The 13,359-nt window shown below is 34.6% G+C and overlaps 1 protein-coding gene across 1 annotated transcript; it reads left to right on the forward strand.

Moving 5' to 3' along the window:
- Positions 1 to 1,956: 1,956 nt before the first annotated feature.
- Positions 1,957 to 5,799, forward strand: LOC129226681 (uncharacterized). The gene is made up of 3 exons (XM_054861310.1): positions 1,957 to 2,311; positions 2,468 to 2,932; positions 3,215 to 5,799. The coding sequence occupies exons 1-3, from the start codon at positions 1,957 to 1,959 to the stop codon at positions 5,797 to 5,799; spliced, it is 3,405 nt and encodes a 1,134-aa protein (XP_054717285.1).
- Positions 5,800 to 13,359: the final 7,560 nt, after the last annotated feature.

Consider the following 13,359-nt stretch of genomic DNA (forward strand, 5'->3'; position numbering starts at 1 on the left):
TGTGAATAAATGTATCGGATTCTGCTTTGTACAATTCGTATATATCCCGTTTATTTTTATTTCCTAGGTAATAGAAGTAGGATCCCTTAGGAGAACCACTAGATGGAGATCATTACCATATCTTTAACACCCTATCTGAAATCGGCGGAAACCACTTCTAATGCAGTTGATTTCCTTTTGATAAAATTCCGGTAATGTAGATGATTGTATTATTTTGTGTTGAAGAAAAGAGTACTGCTTTTTTAAGGTATTTTGTTATTTGAGAATCATTACCGAAATTCAAATCTGCTAATGTATTATTTAATGAAAGGGGTGGAGAGAAGCGTTTAAATATATATATATATATATATATATATATATATATATATATATATATATATATATATATATATATATATATTTTTTTTTTTTTTTTTTCATAGCAACTCTATTGAAACGCGTTTCTTTTTATTTGAAGTTTTTGGTACTTTTATGGCTAGTTTTTAAGCAAAACTTTATAGTTAGTTGATTTTCGTAATAAATAGTATTCCTTATTCAGTTATATATATATACAGTAACTAGAAACTCATATAGAAGAATTTACTTCGGGATTTTCCACATGGATGCGGTCAGGGCAAAATATATATCAATAAAATAAAATAAATAAATAAATAAATAAAAAACCCTCAACATTCTTTTGAGAAAAACGAAATTGAAATTTAGCCTGATATTTTAGTGAAATTTATTTTGCGATTATAATACTTTCTGCACTATATAAAAGGGAAAATGAAACTCATGTAGGAAAGTGCAGGGAAAAGTGAAATATTTAAGATCAATGAGTTTTTTTCAAAATAAACAAATTGGAAATTTACTTTGAAAATTGCAGTACAAATAAAAAGAGAACATCGTATTTTATAATAAAATTGGCATTCATCAAGTATTGTTATCTTTCGGCCGACAAGTTTCGCTTTTAAAAAAAAGTGAAAATTTTTCACTGTGTTTTTCTTTATGGGGTCAAGTAAAAAATGAAATATTTTTGAAATGAAATATTTTTTATTCGATTATAAAAAAATATTTTTCATCAGATGAATCAGTAAATAAAATGTTGAATGAATAAATTAAAAGACACCGAAAACAAAGTAAAGAATAATTAAATTAATTAATTAATTAATGTATGCGGACACATGAGTAAAAGAGTGAATGATTAAGAATATAAGTAAAATAATAAATAGGCGTAAATTATTAAACGAAGATATGTTAATAAAGTAATTAATAAAAAAATACGTAGGAGATTTAACAAATGATTGAATAATTACACGAAATGAACTATTTCATTTAGCACTATCCACTTTGCCACGCATGTACTTATCTAATTGTACAAAATATTTAAAAGTCAAAAAACTTATTATCATCTAAATAAATACTCCACCTAATATTAAAAGGTGCCAATTAATATTTTATAAGTTAATTGCAAGAACTTTATAATTTAATAACACCAAAAATAGCTTTCGGCTTGAAAAAAAAATACAATATGGGTCTCAGTTTTAAAAAATTGCTTGTATTATCCTGTCTGCGCCAATATGCAAATGCGCTGTCCGCAGAGGGCAGCACAGGTGACTGTAGACATAAAACGGCTAAGCTCCACGAGAAGAAAAAATTCCTACCTGATGTATCTTAACCCCATTGGACACTCGTCCATTACACTGCATGTTGCAGTACTTTCATAAAACCAAGAACGGTTTCAATTTTATTTATAATGTTATTTTAATTTAATTTACTGTACATACGCTAAGTTAAATATAATACTTTTAAGTAAATCCTAGTTTTCTTGACTACATTCATTACAAGAGCAAACATTTGGAGGCACCAGGCGAGATCATATGGATTCTACTCGAGGATTCAATATTTAAAGAATTCAAAGATAAGTATATCTTTTCAATCAAATAGTTTGACTTTGGTTACCATTCGTCATTCAAAATGACCGGCAATAGTGCTGAAGATAAAACTTCACAAATGCAACACGGCACTGATGAAAAAGCCGTTAAAATGCTTCGTGGACGGGCCAAAGCGGCTCTAACTAGAATAACTAACTTCATTAATGTCGAAGGACAAATATTTGATAAATTTGATTTAAGAAACAAACTTGAAAGATTAGATTCTATATTCATTGAATTTAACAAAGCTGATTCAGAATTGCCGGAAGAACTTTCGGAAATCGAACAGTTCGAAGAAACGTATTATGCAACCAAAGTCAAGCTACAAAAAGCTCTTGAAACTGTATCTGTGAATTTAAATCCAGTGCAAATTGAAAATAATGATAGTATGCCTATAGGTAATTCAATAAGTAATAATTTTAAGCTACCCAAGTTAAACATTGAATCTTTTACTGGTCAATATCAAGACTGGCCTTCATTCAAAGATTTGTATCTTTCATTAGTGCATAAAAATAATAGGCTTTCAAACATTCAAAAATTTCAATATCTTAAAGGGCTTTTGTGTTTTGAACCAGCAAGTATAATCAAGCATATTCCTATATCGGAAACTGGTTATACTGAAGCTTGGGATAAACTGTTAGCTCGCTATGATAATAAGAAACAAATAATTTCTTCTTTAATTAAAACTTTCATGGATCAACCAGATATTGTTAACGCTAACTGTGCTAATTTGCGCAATCTCACTGATACTTCTGACGAAGTTATCAGAGGTCTAAAATCTATAGATTCTAAAGCAGATTCTAGAGATATTTGGCTAATTTATATTTTATTACAAAAATTGGATAGCAAGACACGGGAAGAATGGGCGAAACATACAACTAAGGAAGAATTTCCTACATTTGAAATGTTTCTGGAGTTTCTAAATAATAAATGTGTATCTTTAGAATCATGCAATTCAACCGAATGCAATGAAATTAGAAATTCATCCAAAAATAATAAAAATAGTGCATCTAATAGATGTATAAAATGTAAGGACACTTCTCATTATTTGTCAAAATGTCCGAAATTTAAAGAAATGAATGTAAAAGAACGCAAGCAATTCGTGAATAAATTCAAATTGTGCTTTAATTGTTTATCTAACAAGTATTCGGATATTCAATCATGCAATTCTTCTTATTCATGTCATTTTTGCAAACGTAAAACTTCAAACGGAACTTCGCTAAATTCAATTTTAGGAGTGGGTCCCAAATTACAACGAGATATTTTTGAAATATTGCTAAACTTCAGATTTCCAAAAATAGTTTTCACTGCGGACATTGAGAAAATGTACCGTCAAATTTTAGTATCGGACGAAGATCAACCTTATCAACAAATTGTTTGGCGATACAATGCCGAAGATAAAATACAAACGTACAGGTTAAAAACTGTAACGTACGGTTTAGCTTCCGCCTCATTCCTAGCTACCAGATGTATCAAACAAATTGCTCTTGATACACCTAATCCTAAAATATCGCGCATTTTACAAGAAGACGTATATATGGATGATCTTTTGTCAGGTTCGAGTAATTTTTCAGACGCAATTTCAATTTGCAAAAATATTGCGTCAATTTTACAATCCTACGGATTTAACTTGAGAAAATGGAATTCAAATTCTTCCAAATTCCTTGAAGAATTTCCCGAGCAATGTTCCTCGGAAACAAGCTTTGAAATCAATCGTGATGCACACGTTAGTTCTAAAGTGTTAGGTTTATTTTGGAATTCAACAAATGATACATTTGCATTCAAGGTTAATTTATCACTTTCACCACCCTACACTAAAAGACGGATTCTATCGGAGTCTGCACGTATTTTCGATCCTTTGGGATTACTTGCACCTTGTGTAGTTACAATCAAAATATTCTATCAAAAGTTGTGGCTTATCAAGGGGGATTGGGATTCACCCATTCCGAAGTTTATGGAAACCGAATGGTTAAAGTTTCAGGCATCATTCAACGAAATAAATGATATCACTATTCCTAGAAGTGTCACCATTGATTCAGAATGCGAAATTGAATTACATGGTTTTGCAGACGCGTCATCACTAGCATACGCGGCTGTGATTTACTGTCGTCAAACTGTCGACGGGTCCACAACAGTTTCACTGTTGGTTGCTAAAACTAAGGTTGCTCCACTCAAGCAAATCTCCATTCCTAGACTGGAATTATGTGCCGCGCACTTGTTAGCAAAATTATTTCTCACTGTTCTCAACTCGTTGAAGAATTTTAATCTTCGCGTTTTCGCATGGACAGATTCAAAGGTAGTTCTTTCATGGCTATCTTCTCATCCACGTAAGTGGAAGACTTTTGTCGCAAATAGAATTTCTGAAATAATAGAAGTTCTAACCCCAGCTCACTGGAATTTCGTATCCTCCAGAGAGAACCCTTCAGACATCGCTTCACGTGGTATCGACCCTAAATGTCTACCAAATTGCGATCTGTGGTGGCATGGCCCGCACTGGCTACATTCAAATCAAATGCATTGGCCTACGGCTGAATTACATTCTACAGACGTTGTTAGCGCAGTTAAAGCTGAGGAAAAATCAAATCCAATGTTTAACTTTCATGCTAGTTCAACAAATGACCTATTCGTTCGTCTAGTCGAAAAATATTCATCATTATCGAAAATTATTCGCATCTTGGCATATTGCTACAGATTTATTAATCTTTGTAAAAAAAGAATCGGATTCAATATTGCTTCTTGCAATACCCTCGGTTCACTCACTTCTGCAGAAACAAGGGCTGCAGAAGAAAAACTCATTCACTGGGTTCAAGACACACATTTTTCTGAAGAGAAAAAATGCATTCGGCTTCAAAAGCCACTGAAAAGACGCAGTCCTTTGCGGTCACTTTTCCCATTCATAGACGGAAACGGTCTCTTACGGGTGGGAGGTCGGTTACAGAACGCCGACTTACCCATGAACAGGAAACATCCTATCATTATCCCATCACAACACAGATTTTGTGAACTGTTAATTCGCGAAAAACACGTAGCTTATTTGCATGCTGGTCCTACCTTATTATCTCATATATTAAGGCAATCATATTGGATAATAGGAGGAAAAAGATTGATCAACAAATGTGTTAATCAATGCATAAAATGTCATAGATTCAAAACTAGTAACAGTTCACAACTCATGGGCAATCTGCCTAAACCACGAGTGACTTTAGAAAGAGCTTTCTTTCATTCTGGAATAGATTACGCCGGACCTGTTTCAATAAAATTTAGTAAAGGTCGAGGTGCTAAAGTTACGAAAGGTTACATTGCACTTTTCATTTGCCTGTCCACTAAGGCAGTACACATCGAAGTAGTAAGCGATCTGACAACAGAAGCTTTCATCGCTGCTTTGCGACGCTTTAGTGCTCGCCGTGGCACCCCTCGCCACATATACAGCGACAACGCCACTAATTTTCATGGAGCTCATCGAAAATTGAATGAGATAGAACAATCCTGGCTCAACGCTCTTAGCTCGGATCCTGTCGTTGATTACTTGACACAGTTCTCAATTGAATGGCATTTCATTCCTCCTTCTGCCCCTCATTTTGGAGGAATTTGGGAAGCAGGAATTCGATCTGTAAAGTTTCACCTCAAACGAGTTATAGGAGAAACAGCTCTAACCTTCGAAGAGCTAACTACATTAACTACTCAAATTGAAGCACTTCTGAATTCACGTCCAATCACATGTGTTGACGTCAATGATACCGACTCTATAAATGCTTTGACTCCTTCGCATTTCCTTACAGGTGATGTGATAAGTTCAATTCCGGATCCAGCAAACCTGAACGAGCATAGCTTCAAAGGAAAGTGGGAACTTATCCAGAATCTCCGCAAAGGCTTCTGGAAGCAGTAGTCAAAGGAGTACCTCTCATCTCTGCAGAGTCGTCAAAAGTGGACCACCCCTCATGCCAACATTCAAGTCAACGATATTGTGTTAGTGAAAGAAGCCTCATCACCTGGTTTGTGGCCCTTGGCTAGGGTTCTTGAAGTTCACCCGGGAGCGGACGACCTGGTCCGCGTTGCAACAGTAAAGACAGCTAAAGGGATCTTCCAGAGACCGATCTGCAAACTATCTCCTATTCCTATGTATCAGGACTCAAGTCCCTATCAGGACTCAATTCCTGATAGGGTGGGAGTATGTCTGCGCCAATATGCAAATGCGCTGTCCGCAGAGGGCAGCACAGGTGACTGTAGACATAAAACGGCTAAGCTCCACGAGAAGAAAAAATTCCTACCTGATGTATCTTAACCCCATTGGACACTCGTCCATTACACTGCATGTTGCAGTACTTTCATAAAACCAAGAACGGTTTCAATTTTATTTATAATGTTATTTTAATTTAATTTACTGTACATACGCTAAGTTAAATATAATACTTTTAAGTAAATCCTAGTTTTCTTGACTACATTCATTACAAGAGCAAACAATCCTATTCTATGACTTACAGAGGTATTTTTTTCTTAACTGGAATAGACAAATATGTTACTACGTAGTTAAAATATTACTAGATAGGCGACGCTAAAAGATGATCAAATATTTCAGCATTTCATTTTGCCCTCATATTCCTCTATTTTGCGTATCTTTTCAACAAGTAGCGATTCGGAAGGACACGTAATTATTATATGGAATACATTATAAATGATAATTTCTTACGTTTTGTATGTATGGTGTTTGTGCAAATTATCATGCAATGCTGTAACCGCCGCTACGCAGCCGAAGTTTATAACATAGAGCTAATTCTGTCAGTGAGGACGGTTTCATTTTTTTAAAATTATTTTTTTAAAGAGTGTTTAGTACGTGTTTTGCAGCGTTTGAGTATTGCTAATAAAGGTATTTTGTGAAAAAGCTATTAAGTGCTATATTGCCTTGGAGCTTTCGCAGTTGGTATTTTTGGACAAAGTACGGTATTTAATATATTTAACTCAAAATAAATTCTTTTTATATTATTTGAAAAGTAATTTAAATACCTAAAACAACGCTTTTTTTAATTGCGGAAAATGTTTTTGAATATGAATTTCTCTTTTAATTACATCAACAGACATAGTTCAGATGTTTTTGCATGAAGTAATATTCTATCTATTGATTCAACCTTTTTTATTGAACGTTAAAATATCTTTTTTAACCCTACATTCCATTCTTTTGAATCATTTTGTGTATAAAAAAAAGAGCCCAAACGTATAAAATTGAATTTAACAAGATATTTTAACTCTCAATGGTATGCAATGACGGAAGAAAGATGAAAAACAAAGCATTATTTCGCATCATAAAATATTAAAAGACGTTATTCTAGTCATAAAAACTTATGAAGCAGAAAAACGTATTTGTCTTTATCTGCTAAATGTTCTTAACAGCTGGAGTATTCAAAGAAATGGTATATGGAGAATGCAAAATAAAAGTCGTTATGTTTACTCCTAAAGCGTTGCATTAAAAGTTCAAAAAAAAAAAAGATATTTTTGGTGTTTATCTCTAAGCATCATTGTGTATTTCTTCATCTATGCATTTTCTTACTTATTGAAAAACGAAACTAATTGTTTTGGAAAAAAAAAATAATATTGGCAAAAAATTTTGCTATTTCCTTTTGTTACCAGCGAAACTACTTTGACATTCTACGTTAAGAAATGCGATTTTAATATTAAAACTTTTAGTTAATAATTATTTTAAGTTTTCTTTTTTAAAATTCTTTCCATAAGTTATATACGCTTCTGTTTGTGAAAATTGCAACACCACGAAGGACTTACGCGAGTGAGTTGAAAATTGCAGGAAATGTAAATTAGGGCATGATATGCAAATGATTAGAATTGCAGACGCATGCGTATGTTGAGCAGTACCTTATGAACGGCGGATCGAACCGAATATAAATAGACGGCTGTAGCGAGGCGTGTATGATTATCGGCGGTTATATGCTAGAGTAAACGTTAACTGAATCTTTACTATGCCTCTTCGACGAAAAAAGGCGAAATTTGAGCAAATTTCGGAGTTTGAACGGGACAGAATCGTCGGCCTTCGTGAAGCTGGATTGTCTTATCGTGCAGTATCCGCTCGTGTGCAGTGTAAAAATCATGCATGTTTGGAAGCAGTGGATGGACGAGGATCGGACAGCTCGGAAATCCGGGAGTGGACCCCGAAATGTGACGTCAGCTAGCGATGACAGACACCTGGTGATGGCGCTGACGAAACGCAAAGTTTCTAGACAATTGGCAGCACAGTGGTCAACAGCTACAAATGTTTCATTGCGTGCTTCATCAATTCGGAGACGTCTGTTGCAGTGTGGGCTTCGCGCAAGAATTTTTTTATACAGGATTCCTCTGACGCAAACCATCGCCACCTGCGGCTACAATGGGCCAATGTGCATAGGAGCTGGCGTGATGATTGGCAGCAGGTCGTCTTTTCTGACGAATCCCGCTTCAATTTGTGGCACCATGATGACCGAATTCGTGTCAATCGCTATGCCGGTGAACGGCACATTCCGGAGTGCATTATTGAACGCCACAGTGGACGAACACCCGGAGTTATGGTCTGGGGTGCCATAGCATATCATGGACGATCACAATTGCTACAAATTGTGGGCAATTTGAACAGTACCCGATACACAAACGAAGTTTTACATTCCCAAGCTATTCCTCTCCTGCAAAGGTTGCCAGGGGCTGTATTCAAGCAGGATAATGCCCTTCCACATGTTGCCAGGACTGTCAAAACCTACCTTGATTCGCAGCAGGTTCTTCCTTGGCCTGCATATTCCCCGGATATGTCAATATGTCATCGAATGAACATGTGTGAGATTTCATTGGGTGGCGTCTCGCTCGTGATCCTCGTCTTGTTGCTTCGACAGACGAACTTAGGTTGCGCATACAAACAATATGGAATTCTCTTCCGCAGGCAGATATTCAAACTTTGTTTCACTCCATGCCGTGTCGTGTATAGCGGCGCGTGGTGGCCACACAAAATACTAATTTCTTTCTCCTTTTATTGTTTGTTTGGTTTAAAAATGTAATCATTTATTTCATCATGAGGTGCTATTATTCATTTTGAGAAATTCGATGTCTTGCTAGATTTGTTAAAATTGCATTTTTCTCTACCTTTCATTCGTTATTTTAAAGAACTATCAACCAGCGACTACAGTAAATTACATTTACAAGTACTTGAAACAACATGCAATTTACTAGACATACTAGTTATCACATCCAGAGACTGCAGTTTCTCTGAATGTGAATACTTGTCAGTCTGGTACATTGTATTCTGCCTTATCCCTGGCTTAATGGCGATAACTTACTGCTAAATACTTGAAACAAGTCTTGAGATAAACCACCCTTGGAATCGAAATGTAGATATGTCGGCCGGTCTTCTTTGGAGTTTCTCGGACGAGTCACTGGTTCATATAGCTCGTCAAACTGAGAGGCAATACAAACCTTGCCCCAATTTAGTGCTGCTCTCTATTACAAAATTTTCAGTTCAACCATGTGTCGTTGTCGAAACACTGAAGGTAAAAAAAAAAAAAAAACATGTATTTTGACCTCTTGAGTTCAAACTTAGTTTTTCGCAATCAAGAGTGTGTGTGTGTGTGGAGGGGGGGTATTTGGGTTTGTGTGTAGGGGTATGTGTATGTGTGTGTAGGCATGTGTGTCTGTATGTATGCGTGTGTGTATGTGTTTGAGTGTGTGTATGTGTTTGTGTGTGTATATTTGTGTAGGTGTATGTTTGTGCGTGTTGTGTGTATTTGTTTGTGTGTGTGTACGTGCGTGTACGAATGCGTGTAATTGTAGGATATGGACGCAACCAGGAGACGGTTTACGCTAGAGGAGCTGCATCGTGAGGCGGCCGGTCGACGGTGGTGCTGCAGAGGGTGCTGGTGGGAAAATAAAATCATAGGAACGCCAAAAAAAGTCAAATGAAAGCAATAAGCAATCGTGATTGCTCAAAAAAAAAAAAAAAAAAAAAAAAAAACGTTATTTAACTATATCAAACTGGAAAACTGGAAGAAAGAGGTTTTGGCTTAACTATACAGGGCCTGTTCAATAAAGATTTCAATACTACGTTCAATAGATATGTTCAATAAATATAGAGGACGCTCCGACCGGTTGGCATCGGTAGAGGATTTCTCCACCCCTAAGGTGCACATTAATTCAGTCGCCTACGGCATGCGTTGCGACAACAGTAGGTTTTTGTGACGTGTGATTTTTTTTTATGATGTTATCGAGCAAGCATGGAGAGGACCGCGGATCAGCGCTAAGATGTGAAGCTTTGCTTTTAACTCGAGAAATCCGCGTCAGAGACCCTTGAGCTCAGAAAACAGGCTTATGAAGATGATGCCTTAGCCGCACCTGAGTTTTTGAGTGACAAAAAATGTTTAAGGAAGGCAACTCCGCTCAGGAGGTCAAAGTGAAATCAGTTTGGAACTCTTGACAGGCATTTAACCATTGTCCTTATTAGTGAGGAGATCAGTCTTTCAGTCAAAACTGTCCACATCATTGTAACAAAAAGGATCTTGCGATAAGGAAAGTGCGCAAAGCTGGGGCCGAAAGTTTTGAGCGGGTGGAAATTTCGCAAGAAATTTTGGATAGTTCAGACCTGGCCGCCGCAGTCCAAATCTGGCTTCAACGGACTTTTCTTGGTAATGAAAAGGATGCGCAATAGACATTGGTGCAACTCCAGCGAGGCGATTGAAGAGGTGATGACAAAAGTTCTCAGCAGTATTCCGGAAATCGACTTCTAATGGACTTTTGACAAGTCGCAGACGCACCGAACTAAATATATCGATGCAGGAGAAATGCATTTTGAAGGTTATTAAGTAGTTGTAATGATACATGCATCAATTTTGATTTTTGGAAACAGTTCCGATATTTACTGGACAGACCCTGTAAACTTATCCATCTTAACTAATTAGACAACGATCTTCAAAAACAAGCATAAAATAGGACTCTTTAGACTTTTTTGCAAAGGCAAAACTTTATAGAGTTAAAACTGCTATGCTATTTTTGCTTGCATTAAATAAGAATAAAAAATAGAAACAAGCAGCCAAGAGAGATACCTAATATGATAAAAATTTGATTTGAAAATAATTGTCACGACTTATTGGAAAAATTTCTTGGTTTACGGTGCATTGTGCAGCGATTTAATAATTTTTGAAAAATAGAAACCTGAACAGAAGATTGGGGCATACTTACAACAATGCAAAATTTATTCTCTGTTATGGACACTTCTATTATCATAACACCAGGATTAAAAAGGTCAAATAGGGAAGACATGCAGTTGGGGTAGATAAATATGAACGCATTTTGAATTTGTAATTAAACGTGTATGAGTCATTTATCTTATTATTAATGTAATTTTATTTTCGGATTTAAAAATTCAAAATAGTAAAATATGATGTTTTCTTCGAGTGAGATGCATTTTGCTAAAAATATTTAAATTTTTAACAGTTGAGTGAATTTAACTCTCTTTTCCTTTAGTATCTAAAGTGAAAAACTGCATACAAGACAAATTGACGTATATTTCATTGAAATAGGAAAAAATATATATATAAATATATCTTTATGAGCTGAGAAGAGATGTTCGTCTCAAATCCATTAAAGAAGATTGGTTAATATGATTAAGAAGGTTTCTTAATCGCATTCATCTGACGTTGTTTCGTATGATTTCAGATTTATAATGTTTTTTTCAGTCTTTCTCCCTCTTTTTTTTGTGTGGATGCATTGTAATTATATCAGCGTTTAAAAACGATATAAATTTTTTTGTGAAGAGAAAAAAAATATCTTGCGTTATTATGTTTATTTTATTATATTTTATCATTATTTGTTTTACTTTTTCAAATTACACGGTAAAAACATAAGTTTTAAATAAAAATATCTTATGAACAAAAGGAAAACTATTGACTTAAATACACAGAAATCAGTTGCTAAGTTTTTTCTAGCTAACCCTAATTTAGGCAAAATAAACTAAACCGCGGTAATTTATAAACAGTATAAGGAGATTTGACGTATTTTAATAAAAAAGTATGGTCCTCGTTAAATTACTCTGTGTTTGAGTCATTGATGTAAAACTATTAAGATAATAAATTTATGTATTAAATTAAAAATTCGAGTAAAGTTTTATTTTTACACGCAATTTGTTAAAAGAAAAAAAAAGTAAGAAAATATAAGATTTTGCTAAATCTCTAGGATAATAGACTAATTTACTAGTTTTAATTTTAAAAATTCATCTGCTAAAAATTGCCATTTCGGAGATGCGAATAAAGAAATAATTTGCTTATCCTTAGCTCCTTCGCACATCCTAGATTAAGAATCATAACAATTTTCTCAAGCACAAACAAAATTTCGTTTCTCATTATTTTTACAAATTGAAAAACTGTAGAAAAGTAGTTTAAGTAGAATTTAAAAAAAATACCAATTTGTATTTTCTCTAAAAGGAATATGCAGAAATTACATGCGTTCACTTTTTTTCTAAGACTACAAAAAGAAAAAAAAAATCGGTCCAGCGAGTTTTAATTCCATTTTGAAGTTAGTCAATTAACGAAAAATTTTTAATGCTGCTGTTTTAAAAGCCCAAATTTCTTATTTATTTGCCATACCGAAAGGCTTGGTTTGAGTCCCTTGTTGCTTACACGCCAAAAGGTTATCCGATTTTTTTTCATTTTTTTATTTTAGAGCAAACAATATAACTTTCACATTTACTGATTCATATTAGGAAAACAAAAATATTCCACTTCTCTTATTTAATGCAGCTTTAAACAAGCACTTTTTTATATCTTCAAAGGAAAACGCTGAAATTATTTGCGCTACATTTTAAACTCACATTTCTCACAATCGAAGCGTTATTATTCATCCTCTGTCTCCCCCAAGAGTGTAACAAAAACACCCTAGCAATTGAATTTTATACTGAGTCTGACTGAAAACTTTCAAGTAAAATTTTGTCTTCCACAGGGCATTGCCATATAAATGTCTGCTCCTAAGCCAGCTGATTTGTCACCAAGTCTCAAAGGGTTTGAAGCAGCACTGCAATCGTGTCGGTTGGAAAATTCAAAGCGAACGGTAACATTTTTCAGACCTAAAAATAAATTTGTGTAATACATGAATGGTAAAAAATGTTAGGTGTGTTGAGAATTGTCTTTTCAATATAATTGTTGCACATAAAATAAAAGTACTGGTTTCTCCTAAAATATTTCTTTTTTTTTTTTGAAGAAGAAGAAGAATACGAAATCACCGGGAGAGAAATTCTTTGCACATATTTTACATTTTTCAGTATTCTTTGCTAAATCCACTGCTTCTTTCTTTGATTTTTTTTGCAGAGTTATGGAGTATTTCTGGAGATGCTTAAACAGTATTAAATTATTTTAGCAGTATTTTTGAGACGAAAGCATTGTCAAAGAAAATGCGAAAAAGTCTACTTTTCAGTTCCTGCTTTTAGTACAGACATCAA

This window comes from Uloborus diversus, chromosome 7 (assembly GCF_026930045.1).
Source record: "Uloborus diversus isolate 005 chromosome 7, Udiv.v.3.1, whole genome shotgun sequence".
NCBI classification, from domain to species: domain Eukaryota; kingdom Metazoa; phylum Arthropoda; class Arachnida; order Araneae; family Uloboridae; genus Uloborus; species Uloborus diversus.